This window comes from Esox lucius, chromosome 18 (genome assembly GCF_011004845.1).
Source record: "Esox lucius isolate fEsoLuc1 chromosome 18, fEsoLuc1.pri, whole genome shotgun sequence".
Taxonomy (NCBI): Eukaryota; Metazoa; Chordata; class Actinopteri; order Esociformes; family Esocidae; genus Esox; species Esox lucius.
Window position 1 is genome coordinate 14257709 of NC_047586.1, and position 21258 is coordinate 14278966.

The 21258-nt window shown below is 43.7% G+C and overlaps 1 protein-coding gene across 4 annotated transcripts; it reads right to left on the bottom strand.

The window, feature by feature from the left end:
• Positions 1-4738: 4738 nt before the first annotated feature.
• Positions 4739-20766, bottom strand: tmem63a (transmembrane protein 63A). Of its 4 annotated transcripts, none has more exons than XM_029114570.2 (24): positions 20474-20766; positions 19529-19695; positions 19178-19257; positions 16879-16957; positions 16746-16783; positions 16514-16656; positions 13516-13567; positions 13148-13256; positions 12654-12724; positions 12427-12507; positions 12181-12307; positions 11547-11680; positions 10698-10853; positions 10439-10592; positions 10118-10224; positions 9940-10026; positions 9748-9813; positions 9157-9319; positions 8600-8705; positions 8352-8519; positions 8138-8253; positions 7999-8046; positions 7550-7732; positions 4739-6163 (listed from the first exon to the last, which is right to left on the bottom strand). In XM_029114570.2, the coding sequence occupies exons 2-23, from the start codon at positions 19685-19687 to the stop codon at positions 7592-7594; spliced, it is 2385 nt and encodes a 794-aa protein (XP_028970403.2). In that variant the 5' UTR covers positions 19688-19695; positions 20474-20766; the 3' UTR covers positions 4739-6163; positions 7550-7591. The 4 variants fall into 4 exon arrangements, with proteins under 4 accessions (XP_028970403.2, XP_028970404.2, XP_028970401.2 ...); XM_029114571.2 differs by having other exon boundaries at positions 4739-6176; XM_029114568.2 differs by having other exon boundaries at positions 4739-7732.
• Between the last annotated feature and the right edge of the window lie 492 nt (positions 20767-21258).

The window sequence follows — 21258 nt, forward strand, 5'->3', positions numbered from 1 at the left end:
ATAATTTGTCTTTTGAGTTACTATCATACCTAAGTTGGCCATTCATTTTCAAGTTTGACCGTGAGTGTTTTTTTTTATGACATAGAGCAAATATCTGAAACTGTACATAATTTCCAAGGATTCATTTTTGGCTTGATAGCACCATTAACAACAAGTTGACAACATTTACGGAATGCATCTTTAACTAAAGGAACTTTTCAGGAACCCAGGAAAACCCCAATACTAACAGAGACAAAAAAAGCCAACATTCTTCTGGGAAAATATCCAGCAAACCAATTAAACAAAATTGGAGCTCTTGGGTAAAGCAGATAAGCACTATGTTCACTGACGAGCAAATGAAGCGTTCAAAGAACAGAGCACCCTACCAAGTCAAATGTAGAGGTTTGATAATGCTGTGGGATTGCTTTGCTGCCTCTGATTGTGAGGCACTTAAGCATTTGAAAAGCATTGTGAAATGAATTGATTATCAAAGTGTTTTGGAGCACAGTGTTTCACCTAGTATCCAGAAACCCAAAGGTTGTGGGTCTTCCAGCCAGACAGCAACTCCAAATACATAAAAAAAAAAAAAAGAGAGAAATAGCTAAAAAGTCCTGGACTGACTCGTTAGCAGAATCTATTTTTGTCAAAGGATGTGCCACCAAATATTAGGTCTCAGGTGCCAATAATCTGAGGGGAAGAGAGGGAGAAAAGAAGGAGTGGAGATTAATAATAATATGAAGACATAAGGCCAGAAATATAGCAGGTAATATGAGAGCGTGAGATGAAGAAATACACTCCTAAATCATTGTAGTCGTAACAATGTGGGATGATGCAGCACAGTAACCCGATTCAGACTACAAACAAGGTAACATGGACAATAAAATAAATGCAGGCCCTTTTTGTTATGTATTTCTTTGCAGGACCCCAAGAGGATGTTAATCGCATTGCACATCTGGAAACTGTCTGTACAGTGCTGTAGCAGCGCCCCAATTAGGCAGCAGGATGATGGCAGAGCTACTTAGGAAAAAGAACGCTACCTTCTCATCCATCACTTTCTGCCCTTCAATAAAGATTTGGGCTCAGCCTACACCTCTCCTGACCTTTATTATCGTTGAGTCAAATTGTTTTCATAAATCTTTCTCTTCTCTTTTCCCTTTTCTGGCTGGTTGTTCCCATGCCTTCCGTAGGACAGCAGAGCCCTACTGTTTCCAGGGATCTGTTGGTTTGGTGTAATTGCAGAACAAAAGGACCCAGTGGCCTGAAATCACATGCTACCGTCTTGGTGGAGGCTGGAGACTTGAGCCCCTTCGAACACCCCACCCCCTGCCTGCCCCTCCCGCAGCCTGCCCGCCTGCCCCCCCCCCCCCCCCCCCCGGCCAGGACTGCAGCCAGGGAACACAAAAGGACCGAGTGGGGTGACTTTGCCCCACACAGAACAGAAAGCAGAATGAACACACACACTCAAACACTCACAACACAGTTGCAGTCCATGTTCACATTCTGCGGACTGTTCAGGCACATGAGTGATGTAATCACAGTCACACTTTCAACACATATCTTCCTATGGCATCTTCAGTTTTTACTGACCCTCCTGATCCCTTCCCCACCCCCAACATCAGTAGGGGTTAAATGTCACCCCCCCCCCACCCCGAACTTGGTGTTGGTGGGCTGTGGTCCCACTCTTCTGGGAACCTTACCTCCCAGGCAACCAGCGTTGCCAAGGAACTAATCCTAAGGGACAAAAGGTGTGGAATACGATGCTTCTATAGCAGCCGATTGGTTGGCATCGGGCCGCGCGATCGCTCGATTGGCTGAAACCTCTGTTTCGAAACAAATTCATGGGGTCAAAGGTCCGATGCATCGATCATGGCGGTGACATGGAGAAAGAGTGACACCTCCCATGGAACTAACATGGTTTATACCCTTTCAACAATCCAGCCCTTCATCTCACCATAGGCCATGGGTACGTTCTGAGCAGAGTGCAGATGGAAAGAACGAGAAGAGAGAGAGGGAGAGATTACTTGCGAAGCACAAAAATACAATGCCAAGATTGTAGTTAGTGCCCTGGGTTCGACGGGTTTCTCTCTCACACATACACACACGTACATAAGCACATGTGCAACTGTACACACACTTCTGCATGTACACACACACACACACACTTTGTAGCAGTGAAGTCTGGATTAGCGTTGGTTGAATGTCTTGATCCAGACTAGGACTGCTGCCCAGTCTCAACTGATCCGTGATCCCCTTTGGTAAATGATACTGCCTTGCCCGACACCCACAGATTAAACACGTCAATGGGCTGTGTTTCAATACTCAAAATGAATGGCTTCCTTTCCCTTCAGTATCAACTGGAATGTGTGTGGTTGGAGGAGTATGACTAAATGAATTGGTCAATTTCCCAAATTCATGTTTTATCACCAAGCCATGGCCACCCCCTCGCACACCCCAACACTCAGTACAAAACTAGCAGGGTCTGGAGCAAGTCAACGTGTCTGTCGTTTGACCGCTGGTAGGGTCAGGGTCAGGCCCTCATGGTCATGTCTGGACTGTTTCACCACCGTTGGGTATGGAGTGGACAGGTTCCCAGGCACCTTTGCTCCAACTCCAGATTACTCCTGCTATGCTGAGTTGACAACCAACTGGTGCTTTCCTTTCCGATCAACAATAATGCTCACGTACACATGCAGGCTGCACATTTAAACTCAGTACATTCTGACATCTCTTCAGACAACTAACATCCGCTCTCTCAGTCATCCTCAGAATCCAGCTTTCCTGCGAGCAGTTACCATCCCCAGGCTCGCTCTCGGTGCCCAACACTGATTTGTCCTTTTGTGTGGGTGTATATGTATGTTTTGATGCATGTGGGTGTCATACAGATAGATTAAAATGGTAGTTAGCACTCTTGCAATTATGAGTTACTTGAGTTTATTTCCTTTAATCTCTGGAGGTTCTTTCCTCATTTACTGGATGTTCAGCTACCAAACCCAACAAGGCTTAACTCTGTCTGTATCTTCTCTGCAGGGGGGGTAGGTAACTTTGGTCCTGGACGATAGAAACACTAGTTTTATGGTTCTACCTGCAGGTTCATTGCATTCCCCTTGTGTACCAGATCTCTATTAGTCCTTCACTAGAAGGATGAAAATAAGTGTTTGGTGCCTCAAGGACAGCTGGCTTTGCTCATCTACAGACTATCATTTGAACTATCGAAACCTAACAGTAGCAACCAGATAAGTATCAACAGTTTGGTGGTAGTACAATCATCTACAGAGCATATATACAAATACATTCTGACTGAGGCTAATGACAATGATACATTTTGATCAAATGCACCATTTATTGCCAGACCATAATATGCATGCACCCGTACACAGACGTTGCATTTCATGATCCCTCACCCTATTTACCTTTTCATACTCCCAAGCGCGCACACAATATTAACATAAAGCAGGAAGTGTTTCCATTGTTATGCAGCATAATAAGGCCGTGTCTTGAACACCTGTGGAAAAAAAATATATACAAAGTCCATACACACGCCCCTTGTTTGACCCCACCCCCCCTTTTCCATCCCCTACCCAATTCCATGACATCCACCTGTACCTACAACCCTCACTTGTCGCAGCAACTCTGGAGAGATTTTGACGTCTTCCTCCAAAGTGCCTGACCTGACTAAAGTGGAGTTAGTAGACTGCAGTGAGTCAAGGAAGTCCCTGCTGAGGGCCCCTACCTGAACCCTGGGTGATGCCTGGCCAATCGCCTTCTCCAGATCCCAGCCACATGTCAGCCAACGGCCCAGTCATGGGCCGAACCTAGACAGTGCTGACCAGCTTAGCAGTATAAGAAAGAATGCCTTATCTTGAACTTCATCAAAAAACAAGACATGGAAAAATAAACCAAGAAATGGAAAACTAAGCCAAATGGTTATTCCCCGGTCTCTAGAGCTGACTGTTACACAATCTTGTAAAGTACTGGCAAACTAAATCTGTGTAATGTTGTGTCTTTTTCCATGACAAACCATGACTACAGAGACATGTTCACCAGAATTTCTGAACTGTTTGTTTTGCGGGTTTAAGGGGCTTTTGCGACAACAGAACAATATATGTATTCCTCTGTGCTAATTAGTAATGTGTCAAATGGTGAAACTACAAAATCAGGATGTACTCACTTCTAGTAAGCTATTAAGAACCACTTTTGCAGCAGGCTATGGTTCCCACTCTGCCCCATTCATTCCCTACAAAACCAAAGGTGAACTTACACTGATCCTAATCCAATAACAAAACCCCTCTCTTTCTGCTCTGTGAAAAGCCTCCACCCAGATTTCTGGAATGCTTAGCACTTCATTAACCATATTTAACTACTCGACTAATTGCTTGTTCTAAAAAATATTTTTCCTAGAAGAGGATTTTCGAAAAACTAGTCAACCAGGTGAGAAAGGGCAGCAAGCTAACCAACCCAGTATAGGTTTGACCCAACACCGTACCTATAGCTGTCCAGAAGCGGAAAAGCCCCATGGGTGATTCAAATTGACCAGCATCACCAGATTCAGAGCAGGGACACTAGATAAGTCCAACTAGTAAGTAGAAACAATAAAATCGAAAAGTATTCTAGCCACCCAAGAGTTTAAGAGCCCTGGTATGGGATGAGTCAACAATATTTTAGGTAATAAATTGAACTTATGAGAAAAGAGATTTTCTTTGGGCAGTTACTTTCAACCCTTTGACTAGAGTTCAAAATAACACTGAAATGTTCCATGTAGTTCATGTGCACACACACAGTAAATACTCCCGTTTATAATGAATGCAGTTAGTCAGTTCAATATTTTTGTTGTTGTCATAGATTGTTAACAATGATTAATCTACTCAAAATATCAGGTTAATATAAAACATTTTTCTTTGAAACATGATTCAGTAAAAAATGAAATTAAAATGTACTCATTAAATAATATGAAAAGGTATTTGTAAAAACTCTTTACAACTTTTAAACATTTACAGTATTTATATGCCTACATGCAAAGTATGAAGAAAAGCTTTTGGGTTGTTAATATCCCAAAACATCTTAGACAATTTCATTCTTAACCGATGCTAACTCCTTTGCATGGGCAAGTTAAGCTTCTTGCTTACCATAACAATGACATAATAAATAATGAATCATTAGTGCACTATGGTAACACTTCCTACAGCCAATTTGCTTTTGAAATACTTTCTAATGGAAGGTTGCAATAAAACGCAGTAAAAAAAACAAAAAATAAAAAAAAAAGATTGCTCAGTCAATTTCTCAGTTCCTCAAATCTATAGCTGTTGAGGTGCACAGTATTGTTGGTTTTCTCTGTAATGGTTGTTTGTCATTGGTTGGCCTGAATCAGAAAGTAAATTGGCATCCATAAGATGAAAAGCAGCAGTACTGCAACTTTGAGGCCTAAATTTGAAAGCCACTGGTTTGGAGGATACTAATTGCCATGCAACAACAGTGCCCTCTGTTGGTCATTCTGGATATCAAGCACACATTTAAAGCCCAGTGCAAAGAGATTTTCCAACACATTTCTTAAATTTACCCTACAAGGTTGAAGTACAATTATGAAAAAGTGAAAATGATGACAAAGGCCCTATTGTTCAATAGCTGTTTAAAGACATTTTTTAAAATTATTTACTACTGCCCGAACGATCAGACAGAGTCTTTTAAGGAGTCAAAGGACGTTAAAGGAAATACCTAAGTATTAAGTGACATTCAACCGAGTGATACTGAACATGTCAACACACATAGTGACAAGTCAAACAAAGTGATGATTACCTATTCAAAAGACTGCATGGGAATTTAAACTCAGCGGAAATGCACATAAGGAGAAGAAGGAAGGCAAAGACAGACAGTGATCCATTGGAAGCCAAGAGCTGTCTTTGGCATCAGCATTTCTCACAGTATCTGTTGTGCATTTCTAAGGCTGTAAATCCCATTGCTCTGACAGGAGAGTCTTTGGAGAAAGTCTCCGGTGTGGCCGTTTTTACTGAGGCAGTGTTACACCAGGAAGGTCCTTCTTGACAAAATGGTCATGGATGGTCTTTGGTGAAATCAGCTCTTAAGGGCAACGCAAGCTTTGCAGGTTGGTCTATTAGGGCATTTCTCACGGACGGCTTGGCTCCTGAGGGAACTCCCATCTCTGGGCGGGGCCTTGGCAGAATCTCCCTTCCTGAAAATAATCACTGAATCAACTGTAATTTCACCTGCCTGTTGATACATAGCAGGCCAGATGAAGTGGAAAATAAAGGATGTATGTTACATACAGTTGCTTCCAAATGTATTCACCCTTGGACCTTTCCACATATTATTGTGTTTCATTACATTTTTGCCAGTGATCAACACAAAAAGTAAATATTGTCAAAGTCAACAATAAAATCTGCAAATAATTAATTCATTCTAAATTAATTACAAAACAATAAAAGTTGATTGCATTTGAATTCACACACTTTGCTATGACACACCTGAAGGAGCAGTGGTGCAAATATTTGTCTTTACAAGTCCACCCGTGTCCAAAGTCTTTCCAGTTATTTCAGGTGAAAATACACCTGTCTCTAGAAGCACCAATCCAGGTTAGTATATAAGAACATCTCCTAGGCTTTTAATATCCCCCAGAGCGCATTTAGGGCTTCTGTCAAATTGGGCCATTCTCTTAAAAAACTCACTGCACAGTGCTGACACCTGCGGGACAAAGACTTCACATGTTGAATGTTTATATCAGTGTTTCACAACCCTGCTCCTGGACGCCCCCCCTGTCCTGCATTTTTTTTTAGATCTCTCCCTGCCCTAACGTACCTGATGTAGCTCATGAAGGGCTCGATAATGAGCGGATCCTTTGAATCAGGTGGGACAGAGCAGGGAGAGATCCAAAACATGCAGGGTAGCGAGTGCCCCGCAGCAGGGTTGAGAAACACTGGTTTATATAGTCGTCTTTCAACCTAATGTTCAACAACTAGTGGGGCAATGGTTAGGCATTTACATTTTTGAAACTGTGCTTCTGTTGTATTGTTTTGGATTATCAAGGAGAGAAGGTCATAAGATAAACTACATGAAACATATTGTAAACAACAATAAACTGTGTCGTTTGACGTGAAAAAGTTCACTAAACTCCGTCAGGATTCAATCTAGCACCACAGCCTGATATACATAATGAGTCAGCATAGCGAACAGCTTCACCATTGTTGCAGTGAAAATGGCCAATTCACTTGGGTCAGACTGGGTTGACATTCGGAAGCATGCCCCGGAGCGACAGGGTGGCGCGTCCCATCCACAGAGAATATGTCACAACGGAATCAGTCTAGAACAATGAGGAGGCTTCTCTTCCCAAGGAAAGCTTGGAGACCGTGGGTAAAATGGATGGAATTAATATTGAACCATTTCTACATTTTTATTTTCCACTCTGACATTATGGCCTTTTTTTGTGCTGAGCAGTGGCAGAACTTCTACGTAAAACCCTGTTCTGATTTCATGTTGTGACACGAAATGCAGAGAAGTCCAAGGGGGTGAATCATTTTCAGGGCCATTGAAAGGGCAGGGATCCACTGACATGTGCCATCACCTTAGGTCTGGGGGGGCTGCAGCAGAGGGCAGTGTCTCAGGTTCAGGGGTTCAACAATTCATCGTCTACAGGGCTCAGATTGGCTGGGCTGCTGTCTGTGGTCCCATACGACTGGGGGGTTTTACACCCAACTCGGTCGTCACAGGCTATGAAATCGGTCCTAAGCACCCTGGGAAGGTAGACCTGCGGACAGAAAGGCGCTGAGCATGTGGAGACTAGTGAGGGGAACCAAGAAACTAGATTCAACAATAAGGTTAAGACAATATCAGATTACAACGTTTGCTGTCAATGGTTCACTTCACTGTGGTGGCGAAATTTTTCCGCTGCTACTAATTCATAAATAGACTTTTGTTAGAGAACTGGGAGAAGGGAATACTCCATACTGCTTCTCCCCTTTAAGACACATTAGTGCAAGAAATAAATGATAGAGGAATAAACCTGTTACTGACCAGGCTGCTGTCTGCCGATCCATTCCCCAAATCCTCATCCTCCTTCACCTGCAGACAGAACAGTGAGATGTCACAGACACACACGCGCACACACACACGCGCACGCGCGCGCACACACACAAACAGAATCCCAGCTCACCTTGTAGTTATGAGGGCTGAGGTACTTGAAGTGTCCAAAGCAGGTGTAGCTGATGCAGATGCCAATAGTCAGACACAGGACCACCAAGGTGAAGATAGACGTGTATGCCTTGAACCCTGACCCCAACACACACACACACACACGTAAACCCAGGGAAACATGTCGGACACACATAAATAAGTGTCCCATGTATATGAGCAACCAGGCACGCTACCTGTCCGGAGGACGGAGAAGAAATAGAGCCAAATCAGGCAGATGATGGGCGCGGCCAGGGCTTGATTGACAGCTCCCAGGTGCACCTGTCTGTCCATGCGGGCGGGCAGGTATGCAAAGTACAGGTTGTGTTTGTCCACTAGGTGCTTCAGCATCAGGTACAGCAGACCTGAACAGGCAGATGGCAATTTAACCAAAGGACGACAACAGTGCGCACGCGTACATGAGTGTTTGTGGCCCACAACTCACCGAAAGGCACGATCACAGGGCAGGTGATGCTGTAGGCCATTATGACAGTGAACACACACAGTGTCCAACCGTACATGACTCCATACTCAAACTCATAGGCCTGGTTCTGTAGACAAAAACACAGCATCTCACCTTAACGTCAGCTTGCAGAGAGATTACATTAAGATTCGATTACAATAGATAGATATTACTCATACATACAGTTAAAGAGCTAGTGTATCCATCAGCTGTTACTGAAAATGATTTAGAAAAACACGCCGGCCTATTTAAGCTCTATATAATTTCAGAGCAAGCCACGTCACAGCAGCAGGGACTGAAAGACTGGTCAAGATTGAAAGAATTATGAATGCAGAAAAATACAGAGGTCCTTGAAGAAAACCTGATCCAGAGCGCACAGGACCTCAGGGGGGAAGATTTATATTCCAGCATGACAAGGAGTACTGCATAAAGGGTTTAAATTGTTGAATTCCCTTTTTCTTTGAATTCCCTTTTGCAATTTCCAATAAATGTAAAAATGTGCCCGTATGATTGATAGAGGCGGGAGCTCAGTCTCTCACCTGTTTGACATACTTCCTCTCTGCCGCGGAACGAGCCAATGCCATGCGGATGGTGTATAGCAGTAACCCTGGCAACCGCAAAAGCCCCATCCCAGAGCCCACCAGGGCCGCTGCGATAACATAGTTCACAAAAAATGCCCCCTGGTCAGGCAGGAACACACACCTGTTGACAGACAGCGAGAGAGAGACAGACGCAGGGAAAGCGAGGAGAGCAACAGAAAGAGCAGACAATGAACGGGTAAGGGAAGGTGTTTTGATTGTCTGCTCGTCTGAGAACAACATTTGTATGATGGTCTGTACAATTGTTTGCGGTACAATGGCCCCGAGTGCAGGATGTCAGCAAACAACAAAACAATTGTCTCAAAAGTTAAGTGGACGGCAGTTGTTTGCATTTTTTAATTATGTAGTTCTGTCTTTGTACTGCACTTGTTTACTTATGCACTTGTCTACTTCGGTATAATGTCATGTTTTATGTATTTTATTTTTTTTAACCCAGAAAGATTAGTTGTGGCGTATGACCGTAGGTAATGGGGATCCCAACACAATCCTAAAACCCTGTAAGTGATATAAACAGAACTGTGGATCACTCACTCAAACCTCAGCTTTCCATCTTCCAGAAACTTTTTGTCGAACAGCCAGCGGAAAAATACAGCCAGACTGAGGAGAGAACCGAGAGCCACAATCACATTACACCATGCATGGAGTCCTGCTAAGGGAAAATCACATTAAGTGTCCTTTGACATGAAATGAATGATCTGGAACGATGATAAGGCGACTGACTACCTGGTAAGTCCAAGAGAGGGTAAGATCAGAACCATGAACAGGAGGAAGATGTAAAGCTTGTGCATCATACTCAACTGCTCACTTGACCTAAGGCACACAGACATAGCAGGTAGGTACAGTTTCTTTGCGTTGCGGTGTGTGTGTGTGTGTGTGTGTGTGAGTCTGTCTGTGTGTGTACCTGCTCCAGTGACACTCTCCCAGAGTTGAGTAATACACTACGGTGGGCAGTAGGGCAGAGAAGGTCCAAAGCAGTAGTGTGGGAAAGAACTGGCTGACCACGGCGCTCTGCCACACACCAACAAATGCATTAGAACAACGGAGCACTTCATCCAACCGCACAGCTTTACTCCCACCACCGGGCCGTCACCACACCCGCGGACCTCGACGCCAGCTGGCGGGAGTGTTTGGACTCGTCCTATCACGGACATAGGGCACTACCCACGGCCCGGAAACCCTCTACAAAAAGCAGTGGCCCAAATAGATGCAACCGTTGACTCACGTTGAGGTAATAGATGGGCTTGGTGACGTTGAACTTGTCTATGGTGCTGATGACGATGGACGGGGTGGTGAGGAAGGTGAGGAGAAGGAAGACTAAGAAGTTGAGCAGCAGGCATCGGAACCACCAGCGGAAGCCCTGCACTGACAAGTTCTCCCTGGGGGAGGCGGGGAGGGAGGGAGGAATGGGTGTAATCAACGTAGCAGGACGTACTGAACCATCGTCGTCATACAGCACACAGCCGATAAGGGATGGGACTCACCAGTAAACGTTTTTGGGATGAGGGGCATAGTCAACCCTCCAGTGTCTCACTTTCAGAGCCGCGCTATTGGACGAAGGCTGGGGCTCCCGGCCACACCCACTGCCCACGGCTCTGCCCCTGCCTCCGCAGTCCAGGGCGTTGAAGTCCTTCAGAATGCTGAGGGTGAGTGACAGCTGTCAATCATCCGGTCTATTTAACATTACTTAAGAAAATGGATACATCAACAATAACTGCGGTTGGCATATAGCTATCAATGCAATGTTTGTGTTCTTGTTGGAACAAATGTCATCACCCCTTTTGCTTTCCAAGGCAGAGAATGGTTACAAACTACCAAGAGACAATCTGAGAGTGGAAAATAATGTCTCCTATATAATAGGCAGGATGAAGGTAGGGGAAAACTAGTTTGGTAATGATATTTTCACTTGCTGTATTGTTAGATAACTTTAACCCAGACAAAAATCATTTTCAAGCCCTGAATTGTTCAGTGGGGTTTTTCTATAATATATCATTAGGATTATATCTAAGGAGTCAGATTTGGTAACCTTATAAATCCGATAATAAGCACTAAGCTCTGTTGACAGAACATTGCAAGTTTCTTGTAGAGACTTGATCATCAACATTTCTTTTGCTTGCTACAAATGTTCTGCAGGTCTCAAACAGCAAAATTAACATAACACGAGCAGAACCAAACGTAGAAGGTAGTTGTTCTTAGAGGATAATCTACATAACATTTTAATTGACCAATGGCTGTTCATTGTTCATGTTTTTCTAAATGTGTTTGAGATTGGACACCCAGTAAAGGTCTGTCCCATCCGTCCAGCCAGTCCCACCCAGAAGAGGGACACTCACTATGTGGCCATTGCCTCTGACTGCAGGCTAACGAATGCCATCCCTAGAGGGTGCTGAGGAACCAACTCTTTCTGCCTCTCCACCTCCTCCAACAGGCTTTTCTCCTGGTCACTGTAGTAATCTATGGCATCTACCTAGAAATACAGAAAACACATTACTCTGATACTTTACATAAACACATACATCCACACATTTCACTAACATGCGTACAAAACATGACAGTAATACTGTAAGCTCTCCAGAACATGCTTACATGTGAATATCACACTCTACAAACACAAGCAGTACCGTTGGAACAAGAGAGTATTATCTGTGTGTGAAATGTCAGACAAATTCCTTCCATCAGACTGAAACGCCTTCTCAGTACACCAACCCAGCCTCACAGCTGAACTTCCCCTACATTCACTGCCTCCAACTCGGCCCAGACGCCAACCCCGCCCCTCTCCCCTGGTACGGCCCATCTCAGCCCAGACCCCACCCCGCCCCTCTCCCCTGGTACGGCCCACCCCATCCCAGACCCCCGCCCCTCTCCCCTGGTACGGCCCACCCCATCCCAGACCCCCGCCCCTCTCCCCTGGTACGGCCCATCCCAGCCCAGACCCCCGCCCCTCTCCCCTGGTACGGCCCATCTCACCTCCTGACAGTTGCGGGGGCGGCAGCAGCTGCAGAGGTGACCACACAGGCGGGGGTTGATCACCTCTCTCCTCCCGTCACGCTCCTCGACCCGCAAGTAGAAGCGCAGGTTTTTCTCCGCTCGCTTCCTGAGGGAGGAGAGAAACAACAGGACTCAGAAGAAGCGTAGGAATACAACTCTGAAGAGGAGTCCATTTCTGCACTGCGGCCATGAGGAGTCGCCGGGGCGGTTGGGCAAGGACCAGACCTCTCCTTGTCCAAGTGTATCAGCGCGGCCACATCGTAGGTCAGGTGAACGTCGCTCACATGGCAGGTAGGATAGGCCTCACTGCAATAAAGGCCAGAGGGACAGGAGATTGAAGGTCCGTCCACTAGTCTACATTGTCTCCATGGTGAAGACAGACAGAGATACTACAGGTGGGTTTGTAGACAGGGTGAGTCCCCTATTCTGGGAGAATGGTACGGGTTACTTACGTAAAGTGGGTCCTGACGCCCTCTTCACTGGCGTCTTTGGGGATGGAACACACAAACAGGGTGTTTCTGGACTGTAGATGGGGAGATAAGCGTGCGAGCACACATGCGCACACACACGCGCGCACACACACACACGCACACACACACACGCACACACACACACATCAGAACTAACTACTAGTGAGGGGAAGAACACGAGTTCTGGCCATGCCCTTCATCTGGGAGGTGTGTGTGTGTGTGTGTGTGTACTGACCAGCCTTCCATCAATGCCCTTCATCTAGGAGGTGTGTCTGTGTGTGTACTGACCAGCCCTCTGCCCATGCCCTTCATCTGGGAGGTGTGTGTGTACTGACCAGCCCTCTGCCCATGCCCTTCATCTGGGAGGTGTGTGTGTACTGACCAGCCCTCTGCCCATGCCCTTCATCTGGGAGGTGTGTGTGTACTGACCAGCCCTCTGCCCATGCCCTTCATCTGGGAGGTGTGTGTGTACTGACCAGCCCTCTGCCCATGCCCTTCATCTGGGAGGTGTGTCGTCTCAACAGTAACACTGTGAGAATGAGGTAGATGACTGCAAACACTGTGTGTAGCCACAGAAGGTCATCACTGCGGATATCAAAAAACACATTTTCAGTCAACAAGGAACCCCTGTCAAGGAACTTGATAGCCAATAAACAGAAACACACTGCACACACACACAGGGACTCACGCGCATGCGCACGCACACACACACACACACACACACACACACACACACACACACACACACACACACACACACACACACACACACACACACACACACACACACACACACACACACACACACACACACACACACACACACACACACACACACACTTACTCCTTCTGAAGGTTACCCACAGTTGTCCTTCCGAAGTTGTATGGGTCATTTCCTGAAAAATATCACACTGTGAAATCTCTGTAAGTGAGATGTGATCAGAACAGAGAAACATGTTGTTAGGCCGTTTGTTTGCGACTCCACAATTGAAACAATAGAACCATTAAATATACTGCATAGCTACAGTATGCTTTAAAGGGAAAACAAAATGTTGTTACATGCAGCACGGGAGATATTGAGATGAGCGCGATGCACTGGAACAGTATGAGATGGACACATTGTGTACAGTCAGACAGGAACTGTGCATGTCATTGAAACATGATAGCCAAAACAGAGGCAAAGTTTAACCAGCTGCTGCATGGATTAACTTCTATGCAGCAGCTGCTTGTGCTGGCTGTGTGAAGTGTGTTTGGCTAGCTATTTATATTTATTGTGACTGCCAGCGAATTACATTATAGCCATTTAGCTAATGTAAGCATGGGCTACAATGGTAGTATGGGATAAGGAAGAGTGAAATGAAACTGGTTGTCATCTATCGGTGTTCTGATCTATAGGTTAGAGCATCCAAACTATAACCAAAAGGTTACCAGATCGAATCCCCGAGCAGGCAAGGTAAATTGTCAACCCAATATGCTCCCAGGTTGTTGATATTGTGAATTTGTTCTCAGTCATACTTGGCAAAACAATATAATAGGCTTTCTATAACATTACCATTTGCTTTCTCACGGATTTCCTTTCATTGAAATTGATGAGGTTGTGTTTTCCCGTACTTTGCTGTTGTGTAGTGTACGGGCGTTGGGCGTTTTACATTCCTCCACTTAATGACTAGTTCGATTTATCGCCTCCTTTTACTAATAACACTGGTGTATCCAGCTAGTTAGCTAAAGCAACACAACGAGTGATCATGCCAAACCTAATACACACACCCTTCCCTTCTTGTATTGAAATTTCAAACTAGGAGTGTCCTGGTTATAGTTATAGACAAAGAGTAGACTGAAAACCATGTATTAGACAGATAAGGTTAAACAAAAAAAAAAAACACATGAAAATGTTAACATTGAATTAAAATGCATTTATTGGGCATGCGAGGGAAAAACGCATGCTTTTTAAATCGGTTGTATCAATATGGGTCTGATTCGTGGCCAACCCCATGTAGATTCTAGATTCTGTGAGCTGACATCTCAAAGATTTGATATTGATTTTCAACAATAACAACAAAAAATACAGCGTCCAGTGCATGTCAAATTCCACAGCAACAGTTAATCTCAGATCTTTGGATCCGAGAAGTTAATCTTGTGAACGCGGTTAGTAACACCACTCTATTGGAAAGAGAAACTTCCACTGATACACATCAGCGGTTGCTCATGTGATTGAAAGAGGAAACGTATACTCTTAGTACTGGAAAAGTTACACTTTGCAACAAAACGACAGCTTAGATGCAGACCAATTAGCTTTTGGAGAGTGTTATGTTTAAACTAGGGTTGCACGATATTGGAAATAACTTATAACATTGCAATATGTTTTTCTGCGATATATATTGCGATATGAAAAAATACAGGATGTCTTCAGAAAGAGCTTTGGCTATTAACCTGACAGTCTGTATGTTTCATTCTTCCCCAGCCCCATCCTCTACAATTAAAATGTATGAAACTTGTGAAAATTGTTATATTTCAGAAGTTGCTAGGTAATAAATATGTAACCGTGATTGTATAGCAATAGCAACAGTAGTAAAATAGAATGCGCAATTGGGAATAACTTACCAACTGCAAGATGCAGGCTGTGGCCAAAGCACTGCAATCTGGTCCACTTGTTCAGGTGCAGCCTTCACCATGTTAGCGGCATTGTCTGTTGTAATACTGACTAGACGACTCTCATTTAGGCCCCAATCAGCTAAAGCTTCTCTCATCCCTGTTGATGTTCTCACTTGTATGATCCTCTGGGAAAAATGCAGTTTGCAAACAGCGACTTTTCTGGTGGAAGTCCTCATTAATAAAGTGTACAGTCAGACTTATTTAGGGCTGCGTTGTCCGGCTGGACCACAAGTCTGTTGTTGCTGTGTAATATTCCACTTGCGACAGCTGTTTCAACTTGTGCCTTGCATTTCTCGTACAGCTCTGTGATGGCAACTTGAGAAATATATTTGCGTGACGGCATTACATACCGCTTGTCAAGCGACCGGATAATGGTTTTAAAACCCTCTTTGGTAACCGTGTTTATTGGTACCATGTCTTTGGCGACGTGAAATGTTATTGAATATGTGATTTCTCTCTGCCGTTTGGAACCTTACATGGTGTTTTTGCTTTGGACGACATTGAGACGCTTTGCACTCATGATACGAACATTTATGGTGCCGCCTTTAATTATCAAACAAATTGGTCGTGTTGTGGCAACAATTGCAAGGGACTCTCGACAAAGTACCTGTTTTTGGACTACAACAACATCCTGTCTGTAGCCGAAATATTTCCATAATTGACGATGCATTTCTTTTTGCAAACAAATTCTCAATTTCGGCCTTTTTTGCCTGTTCCTCGCTTTTCATTTCATCACATGCATGCAGAGCCTGCATGTCAACCACGTGCAGCAACAAACTCCTTTTTATTTTTATAATTAACTGTGTATCCAATAACCCATACATTTGAGTAAATTACCTTATATCAGACAGATATAATGCTAGTTTTCCATTTGAAAAAAAAAATATTGTAGGCTCATATATGTTACCTTACTTAAATCACACGTTCTCCGATGCGACTATTGCGGATGCCTACATCGCAAGGTCGATGCTGAAACGATATATCGTGCGGCCCTAGTTTAAACAGTTGTTCATAAATCTGTTACATTATAGTACAGAAAGTACTATGATTACTTGGGTGAATCTTTACGCAATTGCTGGTACTTTAACAGGGAAACACTGCTGGGCAGTGAGGGCTCCCATTGCAGTGCTTGCATTAGCATGGTGTTGACACAGTGTTTAGGACTTGTTGACACAGTCTATCACACCCACCCAGCAGGTTACCAGACAGGTTGACAGGCAGGATGACAGCCACAGAGGCGACGGTGATCAGTACCAGCAGGACGATCAGGTGACGCTGGAAGGACAGGTAGTGGACCGCGTCAATACCGCACCGCGCCTTCACCATCTCCTCGCTGCACAGAGACAAACACATTGAACACACGCGCAGTGAGCGGGCCCTGGCGCTTCCCCAGGCATCACACCCACACCCGTTAACACTCACTCCATTCTGATGATGAAGGGCAGCCAGGAGCAGAAACCCTAGAGGGACGACAAAAGGAGGACGTAGGAGATTAATAAGAGTAGAAAACGGGCGGTGAGGGTAAAGACGACGACGATCCCAACCTCTCACGCACCATTTCGTGCTCGGGCTCCTCTGTGTTAGATACACAGGATGACATCCTCCCGTAGGGGTGGTTCGACGTCTCACTGAATCTAGAACACAGGGAGAAAGGTCATGATCATCCAGGCAGGGCGGCAGGATAGTCAATAACTTCTCTATAGACTGAATTTGTCTATAGCCAAGGACGAAAATGTATATAATGAAAAATGTGCTGAATGAACAGGATAATCTTGAATTGGTGTTTATTTTAATATTTTTTTTAGAAGCATTCACATTTTGGAAGGTGTCGGTTTAACCCATAGATTTGCTGGTCATTTTAAAAGACAGTGGAGCTTGTTGCTCAGTTTCCAATCTCATCTCTTAAAACATATAGACCTAGGACTTAATCAAGCATCTGACCAATTGCCTCAGACTTTTGGTTGTGAAGGGCGCACACATGCAAACACGCACGCATGCGCACGCACATTTCCCAGGTGAAGGGCACAGGCAGAGGGCTGGTCAGTACACACACACCAAGACTAACATCAGATAAACTAACATAACATAACTGAGCCAGACAGTCACATCTCATGTGAAATGAAAAGGAATATGGATGTGGTCACCTATGACAGCACTCATTTCGGGGATATGGGTCTCTGTGGTTCGGTTCTACGGGCTGGAACAGCAATACGTTGTTAATGTGCATAGTCATCATTACCACTACAGGAATAATCACCAGCATACACCAGGGCCTCGTTGGAATCGGTTTGACACCAGTGTTCCCGAGGTATCGTGGGACACTTTCTGGCAGATAATCCCTGCACCTACTGAGGTCTAAAGACGAGGTCTGGCTCAATGTATATGGGAGTGGAATGAGTGGTGGCACAGGGCTAGTAGGTTCTCCAAAGTGAAGATTTTCTCTACTCCCTCACTAACCAGTGAATGTCCATTTTAAATTTTGTTAATATCACCATTCCATTAAAGATTAAGATTGTTGCAATTTTGTGGTGTGTATTTCACAACTGCTTTTTAGCTTACATTTTTACTGACTACATGATACAGGAGAGATTAATTCAATTAAATTGTTACTTTGAGCAGCTGGCATTAACAACTCCTACAGAAAGATCACTGACAGGATTTGTATGCCATCCTCCAGCTTAGTGCTCAGACCAACAACTGTTTGCATCACACATGCAGAGACAACTACAAGTTGGCAGCATTATAGGTCTAAAATAAATCTGTAGAACCGATGATTGCATTAATCATGAAAACATTTATGGAATTAACTGATGACTAATTGCATTCATTATGATAGAATTTGCTACATTCTTTTACTGAACAAAAAAAAAAAAAGTTTACTTCCTGTTGCCCTTGGATACTTCCTCCATAGGCTTGACACACTAATTAGCTAGTTTCCTGGTTACTTTAACCTACCAAAGTCTGCCTTTGACTCAGGTCTTTACACGTCTTTTTTTTCCACTCCTCTTTTGAACACAACCTTTCCTACACCTCAAACTAATTGCAGTTTGTCAAAATATCTCACAGCAAGTCCTTTCATCTCATTCTGTTTCTTCTCTAAGGCCTTAACACTGATGTCACATAAGGCTTGGTTCTAGGCCCTCTCAAAACAACTAGTTATTTGGCACCATCATATCTCTGTTGTTCAACCATCCCAGGTTCTACCAAATCACTATGCCACTCCGCTATTTCTTCTGCCACCTCTGGTGTGTTGGCCCTCCTACACAGATGGTTGGGCTGCTCTCCACTTCTGAAACCCTACCAATTTTAAAGTTCCAACTAGGGCTGCACAATATATTGTTTCAGCATCGAAATTGCGATGTACGCAATAGTCACATCGCAGAACGTGTGATTTAGTAAGGTAAACATATCAGTCTACAATATATATTTTTTTTTTTAATGGAAAACTAGCATTATATCTGTCTGACATAAGAATTTACTCTGATTTATGGGTTATTGGATACACAGTTCATTATTATTATTATTGTTATTATTTTAAACAGGGTTCATTGCTGCACTTAGTTGACATGCAGGCTCTTTTTGCGGCGTGATGAAATGATGAGCGAGGAACAAAATATTAATTTAACAGAAAAACTAAATATCGCAATGTCAGTTATTTCCAATATCGTGCAATCCTAGTTACAATCTAGCTCTATTTCAACTCCACATTTAGGACAGGCTACTTTGTATTGAACAATATCAGTAAATATCCACAATCAGTGGTCTGTCTTCCCAGCTCTACTCTTATGCCTTCAGGTGTTTTTTTCCCCCACGTTTCAACAGGAAGTTATTCTGAATATGATATCATGACTGACCCTTCACTGTCGGACATCAGTGCCAGGCGCCCGTAGTCCCACAACCTCCTCCTGATGATGGAGAAGAGGCCCAGCAACACCTGAGGCCGGCATACAAGAACATAACGAGGACATAGATTAATGTTGTGCAGTGCAACACTGTCCCATGAGGTTTGGAATCACCTATAATGTGTGGTCATATGAGAATTAGGGTCAGGTGAGGCACATTTTGAATGCACACACATGCAGCTTTTACTATCAAATTTTAACTATTCTACCTAACGCAAACATTAACTTCAATAACCTAACATTAGGTCCTCACTCAGTAAAACAGGAACACACAAACATAATATAGACAGATTACAAACGCACCAAAAAGACGATGAAGTCCAGCAGCAGTACGACATGCACCCCCCCGAAGCTCACTCCCTTGAGGACAGTGCTTTCTGTGGCACTGAAACAACTGCTGTTATCGTAGGTCGCACTACCATTGTTCACCTGCCGGGGCTGTATATGCCACAGGGACGCCATCACACGAGCTAAAGGAAACACATTGTATCACAAAATAACATTGTGTTAGTTCAAGTGTTTGGAAAGTGTAGGCACATTTTTTTTCCATGTCCATAAAGATTTAGCCTTGCTGTGAAATTCGGTACAATCTAATTCATCTTCGTATTTAATGTTGGCTACAACACAGCAGATCATGGGGTCGTTGTGAAATAATAACAGTCATACGCCACAAGATCTACTAGTAAGACAATGCGTCACACAAGTTTATCCATAAAACATTTCTCAACTACAGTATTTGTGTTGTTGCTTCCAGCAACCGGTCATAGAGTGGTCAAAACATTTGATTAGATTGTCTCAATTTTGCAATAGAACAAAGCCATCAAAGCCAGACGGGACAAAACGTTTACGCAGCAAGCACAGATTACAAAAAGATCAGAATATGTGTTGCAAATTTGTTGATTTAGCCAGCTACATAGTGTCTATCTAAGCTAAGTTAGCAGAGCTATCAACACAGTCTGAACAGCTGTTAGGTTAATATTGTTAGCACTAGCAACCTACCGTATGTGATGACTCATGATATAACTTAGCAATAATACTAGCTATACAAATTACTTGAGACAGCGACACGTTGACACACAGTTAAACAGCAAGCCAGTAGTGGTAGTGCATTGTAAAGTTGGTGTAACGAGCAGTGTGGTATATAGGCACCTGCCAGCAACATCGACATATGCATGTCTGTCACAGTTCTTGTCTAGTCTAGGTATGTCAGATCTAAATTGATCTATCAGATTTGACAATAGAACGTACCTGAGACAGACAGTGATACTCGAAGTTACCGCGTTAACCTTCTAGCCGTCCTGTTGCGGTAACAAAGTTGTTATGGCAAGCATGAGATGTGTTCAGTTCTTTTGGATGTTTGCCACGCGTTCTATTTTGTATTGTTGAACCTGGGCTACGTTCCTCAAGTACTTGTACGGAACCACCTGTTTCGTTATTGAACGAAGTTCGTTATGTACTGGAACGGTCAAAGTAACGGAATTTACAATCTACTGAACCACCAGGTTAATTAAAAACAGGAACGGTTTAGGTTACTAGTATTCTGCCAGCAGCACTAACGATGACGTTATAATCGTATTGTAATGAGTAAACCTTCAGAATAAAAGCGCAAATGTCAATATATAGCATTGTGTATAATAGACTCTGTGCACCAGCGTAGTGACAAACTTCCGCTTTTGTCTAGAAGTCGGTATTGCAGTTTCCGGTTTACTTACTAATACTCATCCGCATTAGTAAACACCTAAACTCACAACAAGATGAGTGATGCTGTTGTACGAAAAAAATTAAATATAATGTACATGACTCATTTAAGTTTCAAGGTGGGGCATCATTTAAGTTTTCAAGTGGGGCATCATTTTAATCAGGAGAATGTCCTATTTTTAATGAAATATGTCTTGCGCCATTCAATGACTTCAAACGCTAGACTAGAAATAGTCAGAAAAGGCGATTATTTATATACTTAAACGCAGGTTTAAGCGCAATTAATACCATATAGGACCAGATGTTTACCTCCTATGCTAGTTGTTATTTTTCTG